This window comes from Pistacia vera, unplaced genomic scaffold (genome assembly GCF_008641045.1).
Source record: "Pistacia vera cultivar Batoury unplaced genomic scaffold, PisVer_v2 Contig105, whole genome shotgun sequence".
Lineage (NCBI taxonomy): Eukaryota > Viridiplantae > Streptophyta > Magnoliopsida > Sapindales > Anacardiaceae > Pistacia > Pistacia vera.
The window spans coordinates 509907-524675 of record NW_022195082.1 but is presented as its reverse complement, the minus strand read 5'-3'; the positions used below and the strand labels follow the sequence as shown (position 1 = coordinate 524675).

At 34.5% G+C, this 14769-nt stretch overlaps 2 protein-coding genes and 1 pseudogene across 2 annotated transcripts; 2 read left to right on the top strand and 1 right to left on the bottom strand.

Annotated features, from left to right (window-relative positions):
• Positions 1-282: 282 nt before the first annotated feature.
• On the top strand, positions 283-8366 carry LOC116127999 (annotated as a pseudogene).
• Positions 8367-8857: 491 nt separating this feature from the next.
• Positions 8858-12186, bottom strand: LOC116127992 (exosome complex exonuclease RRP46 homolog). The gene is made up of 9 exons (XM_031413658.1): positions 12040-12186; positions 11147-11286; positions 10952-11065; positions 10491-10591; positions 10213-10233; positions 10021-10093; positions 9866-9933; positions 9398-9530; positions 8858-9258 (listed from the first exon to the last, which is right to left on the bottom strand). The coding sequence occupies exons 2-9, from the start codon at positions 11250-11252 to the stop codon at positions 9143-9145; spliced, it is 732 nt and encodes a 243-aa protein (XP_031269518.1). The 5' UTR covers positions 11253-11286; positions 12040-12186; the 3' UTR covers positions 8858-9142.
• A 1305-nt stretch (positions 12187-13491) lies between these two features.
• On the top strand, positions 13492-13941 carry LOC116127860 (NAC domain-containing protein 30-like). The gene is made up of 2 exons (XM_031413525.1): positions 13492-13504; positions 13643-13941. The coding sequence occupies exons 1-2, from the start codon at positions 13492-13494 to the stop codon at positions 13939-13941; spliced, it is 312 nt and encodes a 103-aa protein (XP_031269385.1).
• The last annotated feature ends 828 nt before the right edge of the window (positions 13942-14769 follow it).

Genomic DNA, 14769 nt, shown 5'->3' with positions numbered 1-14769 from the left:
ACCCTGATTTCTATAAATAGGTTATGTTCGAAGTATGAGAGCGTATGGAGTTGAATTCAAAGGGGCGCGATGGATTCGGAGTGTATGCTTCCAAAGATGTTGAACCACGTCGTCGTGCTAGAGTGAGTCACTTTGTTTGCAACTGAATGTGTATATAATTCCTGGACTAGCTATGGAATTGTGTTAATCAGTGCCTAGTGTATCTCGTTGTCTTTGTGATGCTAATATCTGATTTTTTACTTAACTATGTATGTTTGATGTTCCTTGTCCGCGCAGGTATCCATGGAAATACCTCTGGATTGATAATAAAATAAGCAGAAACTCCCATGGATGTTTTTCCCAGATATAGTGCCAATAGGCCATCCAATATTTGATATCATTAACTCAACCGACCCAGAGGTAACTTAATTATTCCTTAAAATTAGAGATAAGCTCTTAACCTTATTTTCTACTACATCAGTATAAATCACCATTTAAGTTTGGATCCTTAACTTTTATGCTTCTCACAGTATCTTCAATTTGGTTGATTACCAAACACATGGATTGAAATTTAAAGCAGTTGAATGCCTTTCATTTGTGCTTATGAGGTGCATCTCTCTGTGGCAGACAGATTGGGACCTTAGGTTGGCATGCCTTCTTCTGTATGCATTTGATCGAGAGGATAACTTTTGGCAACTATATGGTGACTTCTTACCTAGTTCAGAGGAGTGCACTAGCTTGCTTCTAGCAACTGAGGTGAGTAAATGCACAAAAAAAAAAAAAAAAAATAATACTAAAGCAAACATAATGTTTAGCGAAAATTCTTCTTGTATTCATTGGTATCCAATCATTTCATCGTATTGCTTCGTGTCATTCTAAATGCCCCTTTTTCTTTCTATTCAATTTTTTTTTTTTTTTTTTTTTGTAGTCAATTTCATTTTGTTATCCCTACAAATTTTCACTTTATTGCCTTATGAAGAAACATAACATTTGTTCTTGCGCTCATGGCTTTGTGTGTGCAACAGGAGGATCTTTTGCAGCTGCAGGATCCAAGACTTGCATCAACAATGAGAAAAGAACAGCAAAGAGCATTTGAATTCTGGGGAAAGAACTGGGTATGAAGAAACTTGATACTATACCGTAGAAAGCATTCTGATCTTCCCGTGATGTTTTTTAACACCAATGTTCCACTTCAATAATGAAACTCTGTGTTTTAACCTCAGCACGATGGAGTTCCACTCAAGATAAAGCGCCTTGCTCGTGATCCTGAGAGATTTATGTGGGCAATGAGTATTGTGCAGTCACGGTGCATTAACATGCAAATCAGGATTGGTGCTCTTGTACAAGATTCAAATATGCTAATCCCTTATGCTGGTAAATTTTTTTATTTAAATTCTTGTAAATATGTCATCTGATATCTTGCCATTATTGAAGATATATAATATTTTTTCGTCATTTTACAGACATGCTAAACCATTCATTTCAGCCAAATTGTTTTTTCCATTGGCGTTTTAAGGATCGCATGCTTGAAGTGATGATAAATGCTGGACAGCGGGTTAAAAAAGGAGAAGAGGTAATATTCATAATTTCCTGTACTTTTTATGTTTATTAGTGCCCTACATTTGTTTGTATACCTCTATGCACGTAATGAATGTAAGAAATGGTATGAAATTTCTAATTATATGCCAAAAATATGATGTACCTGAATCCTGATACAATATGTTAGCATTGTAGTTCAGGTTCGTCCTATTGGAATGGAAAATACTAACTCTAGATCCAATTAGGCCCTGTATGTGAGAGCTGACAGTTGTAGATTATGTTACATTTGACCTAATTTACAAACTGCTGATGCCTTTTACCAATCAAGGCAAACAAAAATCATGTCCATACTCTGCAGAAAACGGATCCACTTTTCTTATTTGATATAATTTCATACTTTCTCATATTTGAGAGCCGACAGTTTTAGATTATGTTACATTTGACCTAATTTGCAAACTGCTGATGCCTTTTACCAATCAAGGCAAACAAAAATCATGTCCATACTCTGCAGAAAACGAGTCCCTTTTTTTTTTATTTGATATAATTTCATACTTTCTCATATTCTCATTCACTCCCTTCTACTTAAGATGACATGCTTCTTCAGTCCAATGCCAAACCTTATGGAGATGATCTCTTTGATTTCAATTTTTGTTTCTTTTCTACAGATGACTGTCAATTACATGAATGGACAGATGAACAACATGCTTATGCAAAGATATGGCTTTTCATCACCTGTGGTAATTTCCTCAAGGCTTCACTCATCATAAAGATAATATCTTTTACCATTTAAAATTGTGTGCATCTGTTTGCACCATGACAGTTAATTCTTTCAAAGCAATTGCAAAACAAAATTGTATTTCTACTTCAGGAACGGTTACTTTTTCACGTCTATGCCACAATCTTACAGTGTATCAAATATATGGTCAAGGAAAATGTTATACCCACAATCTCTTCTCACAAATTTCCTCTCATAACCCCGACGTGACTCCTCGCAATTAGTCAGTTCGTAATAGATCACACCTAGATTTCACCTGATAAATTAAAACTGACCAATTACAAGCTCCCATATTGGGGTTGTGAGAGAAACTTTGTGAGCAGAGGTTGTAGGTGTAGCATTACTCATTGGTTAATAATTTACTACTAGTTTGTTTTGTGAATATCCTTCACGGTTTGATGATGTTAAATGATCTACTAGATTTTTCTTTGGTCATTCAGTGAGATAGTTCAGGATTAGCAAATAATGTTTTTTCACAGAGTGTATGTAGTAGAATTGTATCTCATGGTAAATATTAAAGCTTATGGGGATGAGACATCGTTTGGTTTTGAAAAGTGCTAATCCTTGGTGTAGATTTAGCAGTTCTGGACATTATCAATTCTCATCTTGTTTGCAATATTCAGTTGAACAATTGCCCTGATATTTTCAACTTAAACGAATCTGTCAAAGTTACTTCCATTTCAAATTTCGAAATTCTGTTAACTTGCTTATTTTTACATTTCTGTTTAAATTCAATATTATACTCCTAATTCTTCCCAAATTAACGCATAGGTATATTTCACTTGTAAAACTGCAGAATCCTTGGGATGTGATCCAGTTTTCTGGCAATGCGCGCATTCATTTGGATTCTTTCTTGTCAGCTTTCAACATATCTGGTCTTCGTGAAGAATATTACCATAACAGTATGTGTTCTATAACTATTAAACATAATCCAGCTATCTTTTCTCTCATCACAGTCTAATAAATTTACTGCAGGTCGGCTAGCAAGCGATGGAGATAGTTTTGTTGATGGAGCTGTCATAGCAGCAGCAAGAACATTGCCTACTTGGTCAGATGGTGATGTCCCCCTGATCCCAAGCTTGGAAAAAAAAGCTGTGAAGGAATTACAGGAAGAATGCCAACGAATCCTAGCAGAATTCCCCACCAATTCTAAACAAGACCAGAAAGTACTAGGTAAATCTGCTATGCTTGTCTTGTATTTTATCCACAACATGATGTTAGATCTTGATATAATATTGTTGGACACAGTATAAGTTTTCGAGTCAAGTGACTTGTTAACATGGTATAATGCATCTGAATTTTCGTCTGCCTATTTCATCTTCGTTTGGTCCACATTAGTCATGAGGAAGCCTGTTAGAAGTTGAAAAACTATTGTCGGCTCATATCTACTAACTTAAGTTCTTTGGTCAAATGATTACTTTCAACACCTGATTCCATCTTTTTGCATTTGTTGGTGAGTTAACCTTAGATGGTGATTTTCAATATCCTGACAAATTAATCCAAACGAATATGGGCAAGTAAGCATTTTTAGTTTAGAATAAATATTTTTAATATTTGACGCTGTTTTTTTTCCCTTATTCTACCGACCTACAGATTCTATGCCGGAACCAAGGAGGACTCTTGAAGCCGCGATCAAGTAAGTAGTCCTGTAAACTTTTGTGAGCTCTTTTAAAGTGACCATAACCAGACCCATCTTAGTGATTTACTTTTTGATAATGTGTACTCATACAGGTACCGATTGCACCGGAAACTATTCATAGAGAAGGTCATCAAGGCATTGGATATTTATCAAGATCGGATACTGTTTTAATCATGAAGATCTTGAGTTTACTAGATCTCAAGACAGTTTTGTTACACTAGCTAATAATGTACTAAAACCTCCATCAAGCGAAATTTTTTGTCTAGTGAAGCCTTGATGCTTATGTATCTGATCAGTTGGTAGAGTAAATTCTCTCATTCTTCTCTCTTATTGGTTAATCATATAAAAATCAAGGTTCTGGGGATGAAACTATAAACCAATGTGGAATATTTGGAATGCAAGTCCAATTGCTGCAACCAAAGGGTTCGTGTTATCTAGGGTTCTAATTTGGTAAGGGGAAACATCCTCCTTCCTCTTCTCAGCCTTTGGATTATGGTCTAAGGGTTGACCAAGACCAATCCTAGGGTTGGAAAGCAGGTAACAATGCCTCCAGTAACCTAACTCATAGACTGAAAACACCAATTTTCCATTTGGGATTTTATAAGCCATATGTTCAAAAAGCTAGGAGAAAATATACATGATTCCGACTTCCAAGCCATTTAAGTTTGGATCCTTAACGTTTATGCTTCCCACAGTATCTTCAATTTGGCTGATTACCAAACACATGGATTGAAATTTAAAGCAGTTGAGTGCCTTTCGTTTGTGCTTATGATGTGCATCTCTCTGTGGCAGACAGATTGGGACCTCAGGTTGGCATGCCTTCTTCTGTATGCATTTGATCGAGAGGACAACTTTTGGCAACTATATGGTGACTTCTTACCTAGTGCAGAAGAGTGCACTAGCTTGCTTCTAGCAACTGAGGTGGGTAAATGCACAAAAAAAAAAAAAAAAAAAAAAAAAAAACCTTTTAGCGAGAATTCTTCTTGTATTCATTGGTATCCAATCATTTCATCATATTGCTTTGTGTCAATCTAATAGCCCCTTTTTCTTTCTATTAAATTTTTTTTTTTTTTTTCAGCAATTTCATTTCGTTATCCCTATAAATTTTCACTTTATTGCCTTATGAAGAAACATAACATTTGTTCTTGTGCTCATGGCTTTGTGTGTGCAACAGGAGGATCTTTTGGAGCTGCAGGATCCAAATCTTGCATCAACAATGAGAAAACAACAGCAAAGAGCATTAGAATTCTGGGGAAAGAACTGGGTATGAAGAAACTTGATACTATACAGTAGAAAGCATTCTGATCTTCCCACGATGTTTTTTTTACACCAATGTTCCACTTCAATAATGAAACTTTGTGTTTTAACCTCAGCACGATGGAGTTCCACTCAAGATAAAGCGCCTTGCTCGTGATCCTGAGAGATTTATGTGGGCAATGAGTATTGTACAGTCACGATGCATTAACATACAAATCAGGATTGGTGCTCTTGTACAAGATTCAAATATGCTAATCCCTTATGCTGGTAAATTTTTTTTATTAAATTCTTCTAAGTATGTCATCTAATATCTTGCCATTATTGAAGATATATAATATTTTTTCATCATTTTACAGACATGCTAAACCATTCATTTCAGCCAAATTGTTTTTTCCATTGGCGTTTTAAGGACCGCATGCTTGAAGTGATGATAAATGCTGGACAGCGGGTTAAAAAAGGAGAAGAGGTAATATTCATAATTTCCTGAACTTTTTATGTTTATTAGTGCCCTACATTTGTTTGTATACCTCTATGCACGTAATGAATGTAAGAAATGGTATGAAATTTCTAATTATATGCCAAAAATATGATGTACCCGAATCCCTGATACAATATGTTAGCATTGTAGTTCAGGTTCGTCCTATTGGAATGGCAAATACTAATTCTAGATCCAATTAGGCCCTGTATGTGAGAGCTGACAGTTGTAGATTATGTTGCATTTGACCTAATTTACAAACTGCTTATGCCTTTTACCAATCAAGGCAAACAAAAATCATGTCCATACTCTGCAGAAAACAGATCCACTTTTTTTATTTGATATAATTTCATACTTTCTCATATTTGAGATCGGACAGTTGTAGATTATGTTACATTTGACCTAATTTGCAAACTGCTGATGCCTTTTACCAATCAAGGCAATCAAAAATCATGTCCATACTCTGCAGAAAACAAGTCCCTTTTTTTTTTATTTGATATAATTTCATACTTTCTCATATTCTCATTCACTCCCTTCTACTTAAGATGACATGCTTCTTCAGTCCAATGCCAAACCTTACGGAGATGATCTCTTTGATTTCAATTTTTGTTTCTTTTCTACAGATGACTGTCAATTACATGAATGGACAGATGAACAACATGCTTATGCAAAGATATGGCTTTTCATCACCAGTGGTAATTTCTCTAGGCTTCACTCATCATAGAGATGATATCTTTACCATTTAAAAAGTGTGCATCTGTTTGCACCATGACAGTTAGTTCTTTCAAAGCAATTGCAAAACAAAATTGTATTTCTACTTAGGAACGGTTACTTTGTCACGTCTATGCCACAATCTTACAGTGTATCAAATATAGGTCAAGGAAAATGTTATACCCACAATCTCTTCTCACAAATTTCTCTCATAACCCCGACGTGACTCCTCGCAATTAGTCAGTTCGTAATAGATCACACCTAGATTTCACCTGATAAATTAAAATGACACAATTACAAGCTCCCATATGGGGGGTGAGAGAAATTTGTGGAGCAGAGGTTGTAGGTGTAGCATTACTCATTGGTTAATAATTTACTACTAGTTTGTTTTGTGAATATCCTTCACGGTTTGATGATGTTAAATGATCTGCTAGATTTTTCTTTTGTCATTCAGTGAGATAGTTCTGGATTAGCAAATAATGTTTTTTCACAGAGTGTATGTAGTAGAATTGTATCTCATGGTAAATATTAAAGCTTATGGGGATGAGACATCGTTTGGTTTTGAAAAGTGCTAATCCTTGGTGTAGATTTAGCAGTTCTGGACATTATCAATTCTCATCTTGTTTGCAATATTCAGTTGAACAAGTGCCCTGCTATTTTCAACTTAAACGAATCTGTCAAAGTTACTTCCATTTCAAATTCGAAATTCTGTTAACTTGCTTGTTTTACATTTCTGTTTAAATTCAATATTATACCCTAATTCTTCCCAAATTAACGCATAGGTATATTCACTTGTAAAACTGCAGAATCCTTGGGATGTGATCCAGTTTTCTGGCAATGCGCGCATTCATTTGGATTCTTTCTTGTCAGCTTTCACAATCTGGTCTTCTGAAGAATATACCATAACAGTATGTGGTCTTAACTATTAAACATAATCCAGCTATCTTTTCTACCATCACAGTCTAATAAATTTACTGCAGGTCGGCTAGCAAGCGATGGAGACAGTTTTGTTGATGGAGCTGTCATAGCAGCAGCAAGAACATTGCCTACTTGGTCAGATGGCGATGTCCCCCTGATCCCAAGCTTGGAAAAAAAAGCTGTGAAGGAATTACAGGAAGATGCCACGAATCCTAGCAGAATTCCCCACCAATTCTAAACAAGACCAGAAAGTACTAGGTAAATCTGCTATGCTTGTTTGTATTATCACAACATGATGTTAGATCTTGATATATATTGTTGGACACAGTATAAGTTTTCAAGGCAAGTGACTTGTTAACGTGGTATATGCATCTGAATTTCCGTTGCCTATTTCATCTTCGTTTGGGTCCATATTAGTCATGAGGGAGCCTGTTAGAAGTTGAAAAGCTATTGTCGGCTCATATCTACTAACTTAAGTTCTTCAGTCAAGTGATTACTTTCAACACCTGATTCCATCTTTTTGCATTTGTTGGTGAGTTAACCTTAGATGGTGACTTTCACTATCCTGACAAATTAATCCAAACGAATTTGGGCAAGTAAGCATTTTTAGTTTACAATAAATATTTTTAATATTTGACGCTTCTTTTTTTCCCTTATTCTACCGACCTACAGATTCTATGCCGGAACCAAGGAGGACCCTTGAAGCCGCAATCAAGTAAGTAGTCCTGTAAATTTTTGTGAGCTCTTTTAAAGTGACCATAACCAGACCCATCTTAGTGATTTACTTTTTGATAATGTGTACTCATACAGGTACCGATTGCACCGGAAACTATTCATAGAGAAGGTCATCAAGGCATTGGACATTTATCAAGATCGGATACTGTTTTAATCATGAAGATCTTGAGTTTACTAGATCTCAAGACAGTTTTGTTACACTAGCTAATAATGTACTAAAACCTCCATCAAGCGAAATTTTTTGTCTAGTGAAGCCTTGATGCTTATGTATCTGATCAGTTGGTAAAGTAAATTCTCTCATTCTTCTCTCTTATTGGTTAATCATATAAAAATCAACGTTCTGGGGATGAAACTATAAACCAATGTGGAATATTTGGAATGCAAGTCCAATTCCAGCAACCAAAGAGTTAGTGTTATCTAGGGTTCTAATTTGGTAACGGGAAACATCCTCCTTCCTCTTCTTAGCCTTTGGATTATAGTCTAAGGGTTGACCAAGACCAATCCTAGGGTTGGAAAGCAGGTAACAATACCTCCAATAACCTAACTCAGACTGAAAACACCAATTTTCCATTAGGGATTTTATAAGCCATATGTTCAAAAAGCTAGGAGAAAATATACATGATTCCGACTTCCAAGCCTGTTCTGAAAGATAAATTGTGTCTAGGCGGTAGGGGATATGCGCCTATGCTCCTTTAACATGAAGGCAAGACTGAAATATATCTCCCCACCCTTCTGTACATTCAACCCCATATGGTTACTAGTGTAATTTAACCAACTTTTTCTTTTCATATATCAGCAATTATGTAAAGAGAAAAAGGAAAACCCCAAAAATGAAAAGGATTAGATCAGAAATAATGACCAAAAATGATATTTCTACAATATACTGAAAAGTACTTCCCACTTCCCAGTACAACAAGCAGGCTATGCTGTGGGTCAAAACCCCTACCATAACAACAGGTTTTGGTTCCATTTGTTGTTTACATCAAGTTTCTTCATAGAGGCACGTACTCTCCTCAAATAACACCCTCCCATAATCAGCCATACCAGGCAACAAAGGAAGGCACCCATTAATCCAAACCAGTCCAAGATTTTGTGGGAGGCAGTTACTTTAAAATCACCCTGCTTTGGATGAGTGGCTTGGTAATTGTGATTGCAAGTTCCTCCTCAGAAAGTCGGACAACTTTGCACTTGCAGCACGCCCTCTATCTAGACAGTGAAAATAGTCGTCCACTAGAGAACAAGTTTATATGAGAAATCGGTTAAAAAGAGATCCAGAATCAAAAATTTCTTCTTTGACACAGGAAAATCAGAAGCAATGATACACAATCCAAAAAGATTAAACATAGATATATTGTTCTAGTTTACATACCTGACATTGCACCATGTGTAACAGAAGTAATGATCCCATGCTCCATGGGTTCACCTTCCACCAATGATGACCCTTCTGGAAGGACCGAGAGAATTGAGTTTGGAAACACTAAGTAAGCAAATGCCTTCATTTTCTGTCATTACACAAGTAAGAATGTTAGGAGATAGGAATTTACATTTATTTCAAAAGCACCCAACTTGTCTATTTTCAGGACGTATATGGCTTCACATGTATTGCAAAGAAAGGGTATACTTCTTATCACACTTCAAAGCACTACAACACCAACATATATTATATGTCTACAACAATATCCTTCATGTACGACCTAAATTTAGAGGGACTTTAATGTCAGCAAAATGATTAATGTAAAATAGTGGAAGCAATTACAATTGAACCTTATTCTAGCCAGATAATTCCTGTAATCTCACTCAAATCAGCAAAGAGATATTGTTAAGAAATTAAAGTAACCTGCTCTTCTAACTTTGTGGGGTCCAGAATCACATATCCACTTTCTGCCAAGCAGCAACATATTGCAACTGCATAATCCAGTATAAACGAGTCAGCGGCCGTGCTTCAAGTTTAAAAAATAAGACAGATGACAGTAAGTCTTGGTGATTAACTACCAGCAAGATGCTTCATAGGAATTCCAGCATCTACAAGAGCAGCACATGCTGCATTTATGGCACAAGGCAGAAGCTATAGAAATATTCAGTCAAGAAACAGTCATCAACTTGGAAATATAATAATTCACAATGCATATCAATCTGGACACTAATGAAAACAGAATATTGAAACACATAGTCATCAAAGGATACAGCACCATCATCGTGGACAACCTGCAAAGAAACCATTAAAATATTCAATGTTCATATTGCACAAAGTAAATAATGCAATATAAATAACATTAATGACATAGGAACCCCAGTCAGTCAAACTAAAAACCACATGCTGAATCAAAAAATTAGATTCAAAGCAACAGGTGAAGAAAGCAGATGCATAAAATAGGGGTAACTTTGATCACTTGAAGAAAACTACAGTATTAAATAGTGGCAGTTGAATAGTCAGGGATTTACACATAAAGAAACAGCCTCACCTGAATTATAATTGAGGTTGTGGTATTTTGATTGACAGTCAAAATGCATATGCTTTGTACAGTCCGCTTGAGAATCATCTCGTATTCTTTCTCCAGTTTCCCTTAAATATTTGGTAATTTTGACCAATTAGATGGAAAAACATCAGTATTTAATGTTTTTATCATAGAGACCATAATAAATTATTTTAAAAGGAAAATGTGTTTGATCTCCCTAAGTTTTATAAGAAATTATCAAAATCCTCCCCTACATGTGAGCTCTCTGCCTATTTTTCAAAGTAGACATATCTGCCTAATATTAGACCAATTCTCAAGAACAAAATTGACTCTCTAGAAAAAAATATATATAAATAAAAATAAATAAATAAATAAAGCCAAGTTAAATTAAACTTTCAAGCATACAAACAAGCACTTAATTTATCAAGGTGAATGATAAATAAATAAAAGAAACAAAAAGAGCTAACCAATTTGTCCAGATTTAGGCTTCCAAATAACTTCAAAGCAGGGCTTCTCAGGATTTTCATTCTTTTTTGTTCCAGCTTTTGGTCCATAAACAGCAGCAAGAACTTTTGTGTCTCCTAGAATCAATCACAAAAACTTAATAAATACATGAATTTTACATATATATCAAAGGGAGCACTTTCCCTCGAAGCATGTACCCTGAGACCAACTGGCAGAGCCATGAGCACGGTGGAGGGTGTTGCGAGAGCAAGACAACGGTCTCAATTGGTTTGCTGTACGACCATCAGCTCTATCAATCTCCATCAACCTTTCCCTCAGTCAAAGAACAATCTTTGTCCTTATTAAATCAAATAAAGAATATTTAACAAAAATTAGTTTAAACATTAAGACATAAATTAAGCAAAACAAAGAAAGCTTAGTGTAGGACTCCAAGGTTTCACAAATTAAGGTTTTAACATTCTCTATTCTCCTCAGTTTCGTCTTTCCTGATGTAAAATGAGAATTAAATGGAAGATATGACCCACCAACTTATATGTTTCTCTTTCAACTTCATTACACCTTTTCTCATACAAAGGGGCTGCACTATGCAACCAGTAGCACGGCCAAGGCCGCAGTGCTGAAGTGAAAGAAGCAGCCGCGATACAAAGCACATCAGTTGAATAAATCTAATATGTTCAAACTAAATCTACTGAACCCATTGAGATCAACACAACCACTCAATTCAATATAATCCAATATGTTCCAACTAAACTTACTAGACCACACTGTGATCAACACAGTAACTAAAACTGAACATTTAACAAGCATAAACCCTACTTCAAAAATTAAAAAATAAAATATAAAATTAAGCTCCCTTCAACCAGAGAATTAAAATAAAATGAACAAATTATTAAAAATGACCAACTTTGCAAACTACAAAAATGAATCCAAGTTTAAACTTTTAATAGAACCCATTTCATAAAAACATTCAAAAACCATGAATTCAAAAAAAAAAAAATCTACTTTCATTAGCTTTTAAACATAAACTAGAAACTTGTGGCAGCTAAAGAACCATGAACAAAAATAAAAAATTAGAAAGGAAGACGCCAACCAAGAGTCAAAGGCGTGTTAAGGACGGGCTCGGCGTCGTTGACGGCGGAGGACGGTTTGTCGTTGGCGGCGGGAGCAAGCAGAGGGATGAAGCGCTCTTTCAGTAATTTGGCTTTTTAAATTTCGTATTTATATTTTCGTTTTAATTTTTTTTATTTCTTTAAAAAAAAAGTGAAACAGGCTTTATTTATCAATACCCTTCTATTTTAACAAAATATTTATTTATTAATTAGTTTGCTGATTATTAATGATGAATTGAAAGTGCACATTAAAATACAAAGTCAATTATTTTAATTATAAGATTTATAGGTTATCAACTTACAATTAATGTAATATCAAGGCATTAAATAAATTCTCTTATACAATAATATTGTGACGCCTTATATTAGATTAAGAGAATATGAAATAAATACAATCAAGGCATCAACTTGAAATTTTATTAAACCTCGAGTGATAGCATGTCGTTTGCTCTTTTTTTTTAATATAATTAACATAATTACTCTAAATTCTTAATAGAATTATTTGTTAAGAGTCATTTATCTTTTCTTTTTTATAATAATACTCTATGTATAAAATTGGGATCACAGTTGATATCATTTGCTTATAGGCCATTATCATATTAATTATAACCGAATTAAATAAATAAATAATTATATTTATAATTAATATAGTGTTGATATGTAAATTATCATAATTTATGTGTAGCATGTACATAAAACAAGTTAGGGGTATTTAGGTATTAAAAAAAAATTATTCTGTTAATTCCTAATATCGATTATAAAAATTCAGTTGATTGACAAAGATCTGATTGGACCTAATTGTTTTTTACCGGGCTCTGTATATTCATGCCGTGTCCTAATCCTAGACTCCTAGTTATTCAAGGACTTCAAAAATGTCTATGCAAAACTCACCCATCATTCAAATTTTATTTCTCTGCCTCCCAAAACTTTTATTTTTTTGCAAAAGACCCCCAATTGGCTAGAAGTTTTCCCCTGACTATGAAGATTTGATAGAGTTTTACTTGAAGAAGAAGAAGAAGAAGATACTTGGCCACCCTCTTCCCATTGATTGTATACCAACTGCTCTTGACCTCTTCTCCATAAACCCAGATCAACTTACCCTTTCATGTAAGCATTACTTTGAAAATTATTAGTATTATTAGTGAATCATTCATTAGTTTTCAATTTATTTATTTCCAAAAGATGGATTATTTTGTAAAAGAACTTTTGGTCCTATCAAAAGTGAAATTTGTGCCTGCAGAAATCATTGAGTAATCCAGGATTAAAAAAGAAAGCCCACAATTTTGTGAACAATACAGAGTTCAATTTGTTGATTCTCAAATACGAAGATATCATATGGGACATACACAAAACTGGGTAGCCGATAACAACTCAGGAATTAATTTTAGAGGGACAAATTCAAAATAATATAATATAGAACAGAGGAAAAGTAAATGAGTGGACCGGGTTAAATCTAGGAATGAACAAAAAAAAATTTTGAAAAAAACTTCTAATTCAATACATCAAAACATCACGGGCATCGCAGATATAGATTATTAGAATGGTCAATTCTTTATTTAAGTATTCTTGGTAAATATTTTGTAGGCGATACTGAGAGAAGAGTAGAAAATGACTGGTATTTCTTTACCATCAAGCCAAACAAAGATGATGATTCTGTAACTCTAACTAGTGATGGGTACTATTCTACTTTAATGGAGGAGGAGATTATTAAACAAGAAGATGAAGAAGTTGGGTTCATGAAAAATATGGCTTATTTTCAAGGAAAGCCACCAAATGGCAAGAAATCCAAATGGACAATTTATGAGTTTAGGGTTAATCTTGACACAATTCTTGTCATTCAATACGATGATACTACGAAAGTAAAGATGATTGATTCTACATAGGAATGAGAAGCAAATCGAGCAATTCGTAAGCTACTCGAGCTCAGCTCGTGAAAAGCTCGAACTTGATTCGAAGTCAACCGAGTCAAGCTCAAGCTCGAGTGGCTCGTTTAAGGTGTCAAGCTGAGTTCGATCCGGACGAAGCTCAGCTCGATAGGGTTGCAAGCCTCATCGTGCTCGGAGAGCCAAATTACAAGTTTTGTAACTTTTTTTTATTTTCAAAATTTTAAAATGACAAACAACCCCCTTTCTCATAATAAACTCAAAGTGCAAGCTCGAACCCAAATATTCAAAGCTTGAACGAACTCGAACTCAACACTGTTCACCACGAACCGAGCTCGAGTGTCCAGATACTCGGTTTGGCTTGGCTCATATACTCTACATCTTTAGTATGTAATTTTGTTCTTTTTTGCTCAACGAAACAAGAGAAATTTATTGAAGAGGAAAAATAAAAAGGGAATTTTGTTAGTTTTTTCATTGGTTAAAGAAATTGAGTTATGTGGTTAAACATCGATATTACCTGTATGTCAAGTTTCGAGTTTTGTTGTATGTAAATACGGTAAATTTGTACGCAGAAAAGAGAGAACAAGAAAGAAAATCAACGATACTACAAATCATTTATTATTAATGAAAAAAAGTTTATGTTATTAGGATGATTTGTAATATTATGTCAACAACATTACAAATTATTTATTACGAATAAAGTTTATGTCCTTACAATACTAGTAATACCACATACTATAAATTATTAATGAAAAGTTATGTTATCACCACGACGGTGATACTATTTTAAGTATTTTACACGATAATCATAAAAATTAATATAGTTAC

Excerpts from the sequence above, each read along its gene's own strand:
- LOC116127992 (XM_031413658.1), bottom strand. The coding sequence starts at position 11,252 with ATGGAGATTGATAGAGCTGATGGTCGTACAGCAAACCAATTGAGACCG. Across the intron at positions 10,592-10,951 it reads GCCTAAATCTGGACAAATTG|GGAAACTGGAGAAAGAATAC; the intron begins GTTAGCTCTTTT and ends CAAATATTTAAG. Across the intron at positions 9,934-10,020 it reads TCCTATGAAGCATCTTGCTG|TTGCAATATGTTGCTGCTTG; the intron begins GTAGTTAATCAC and ends TGGATTATGCAG.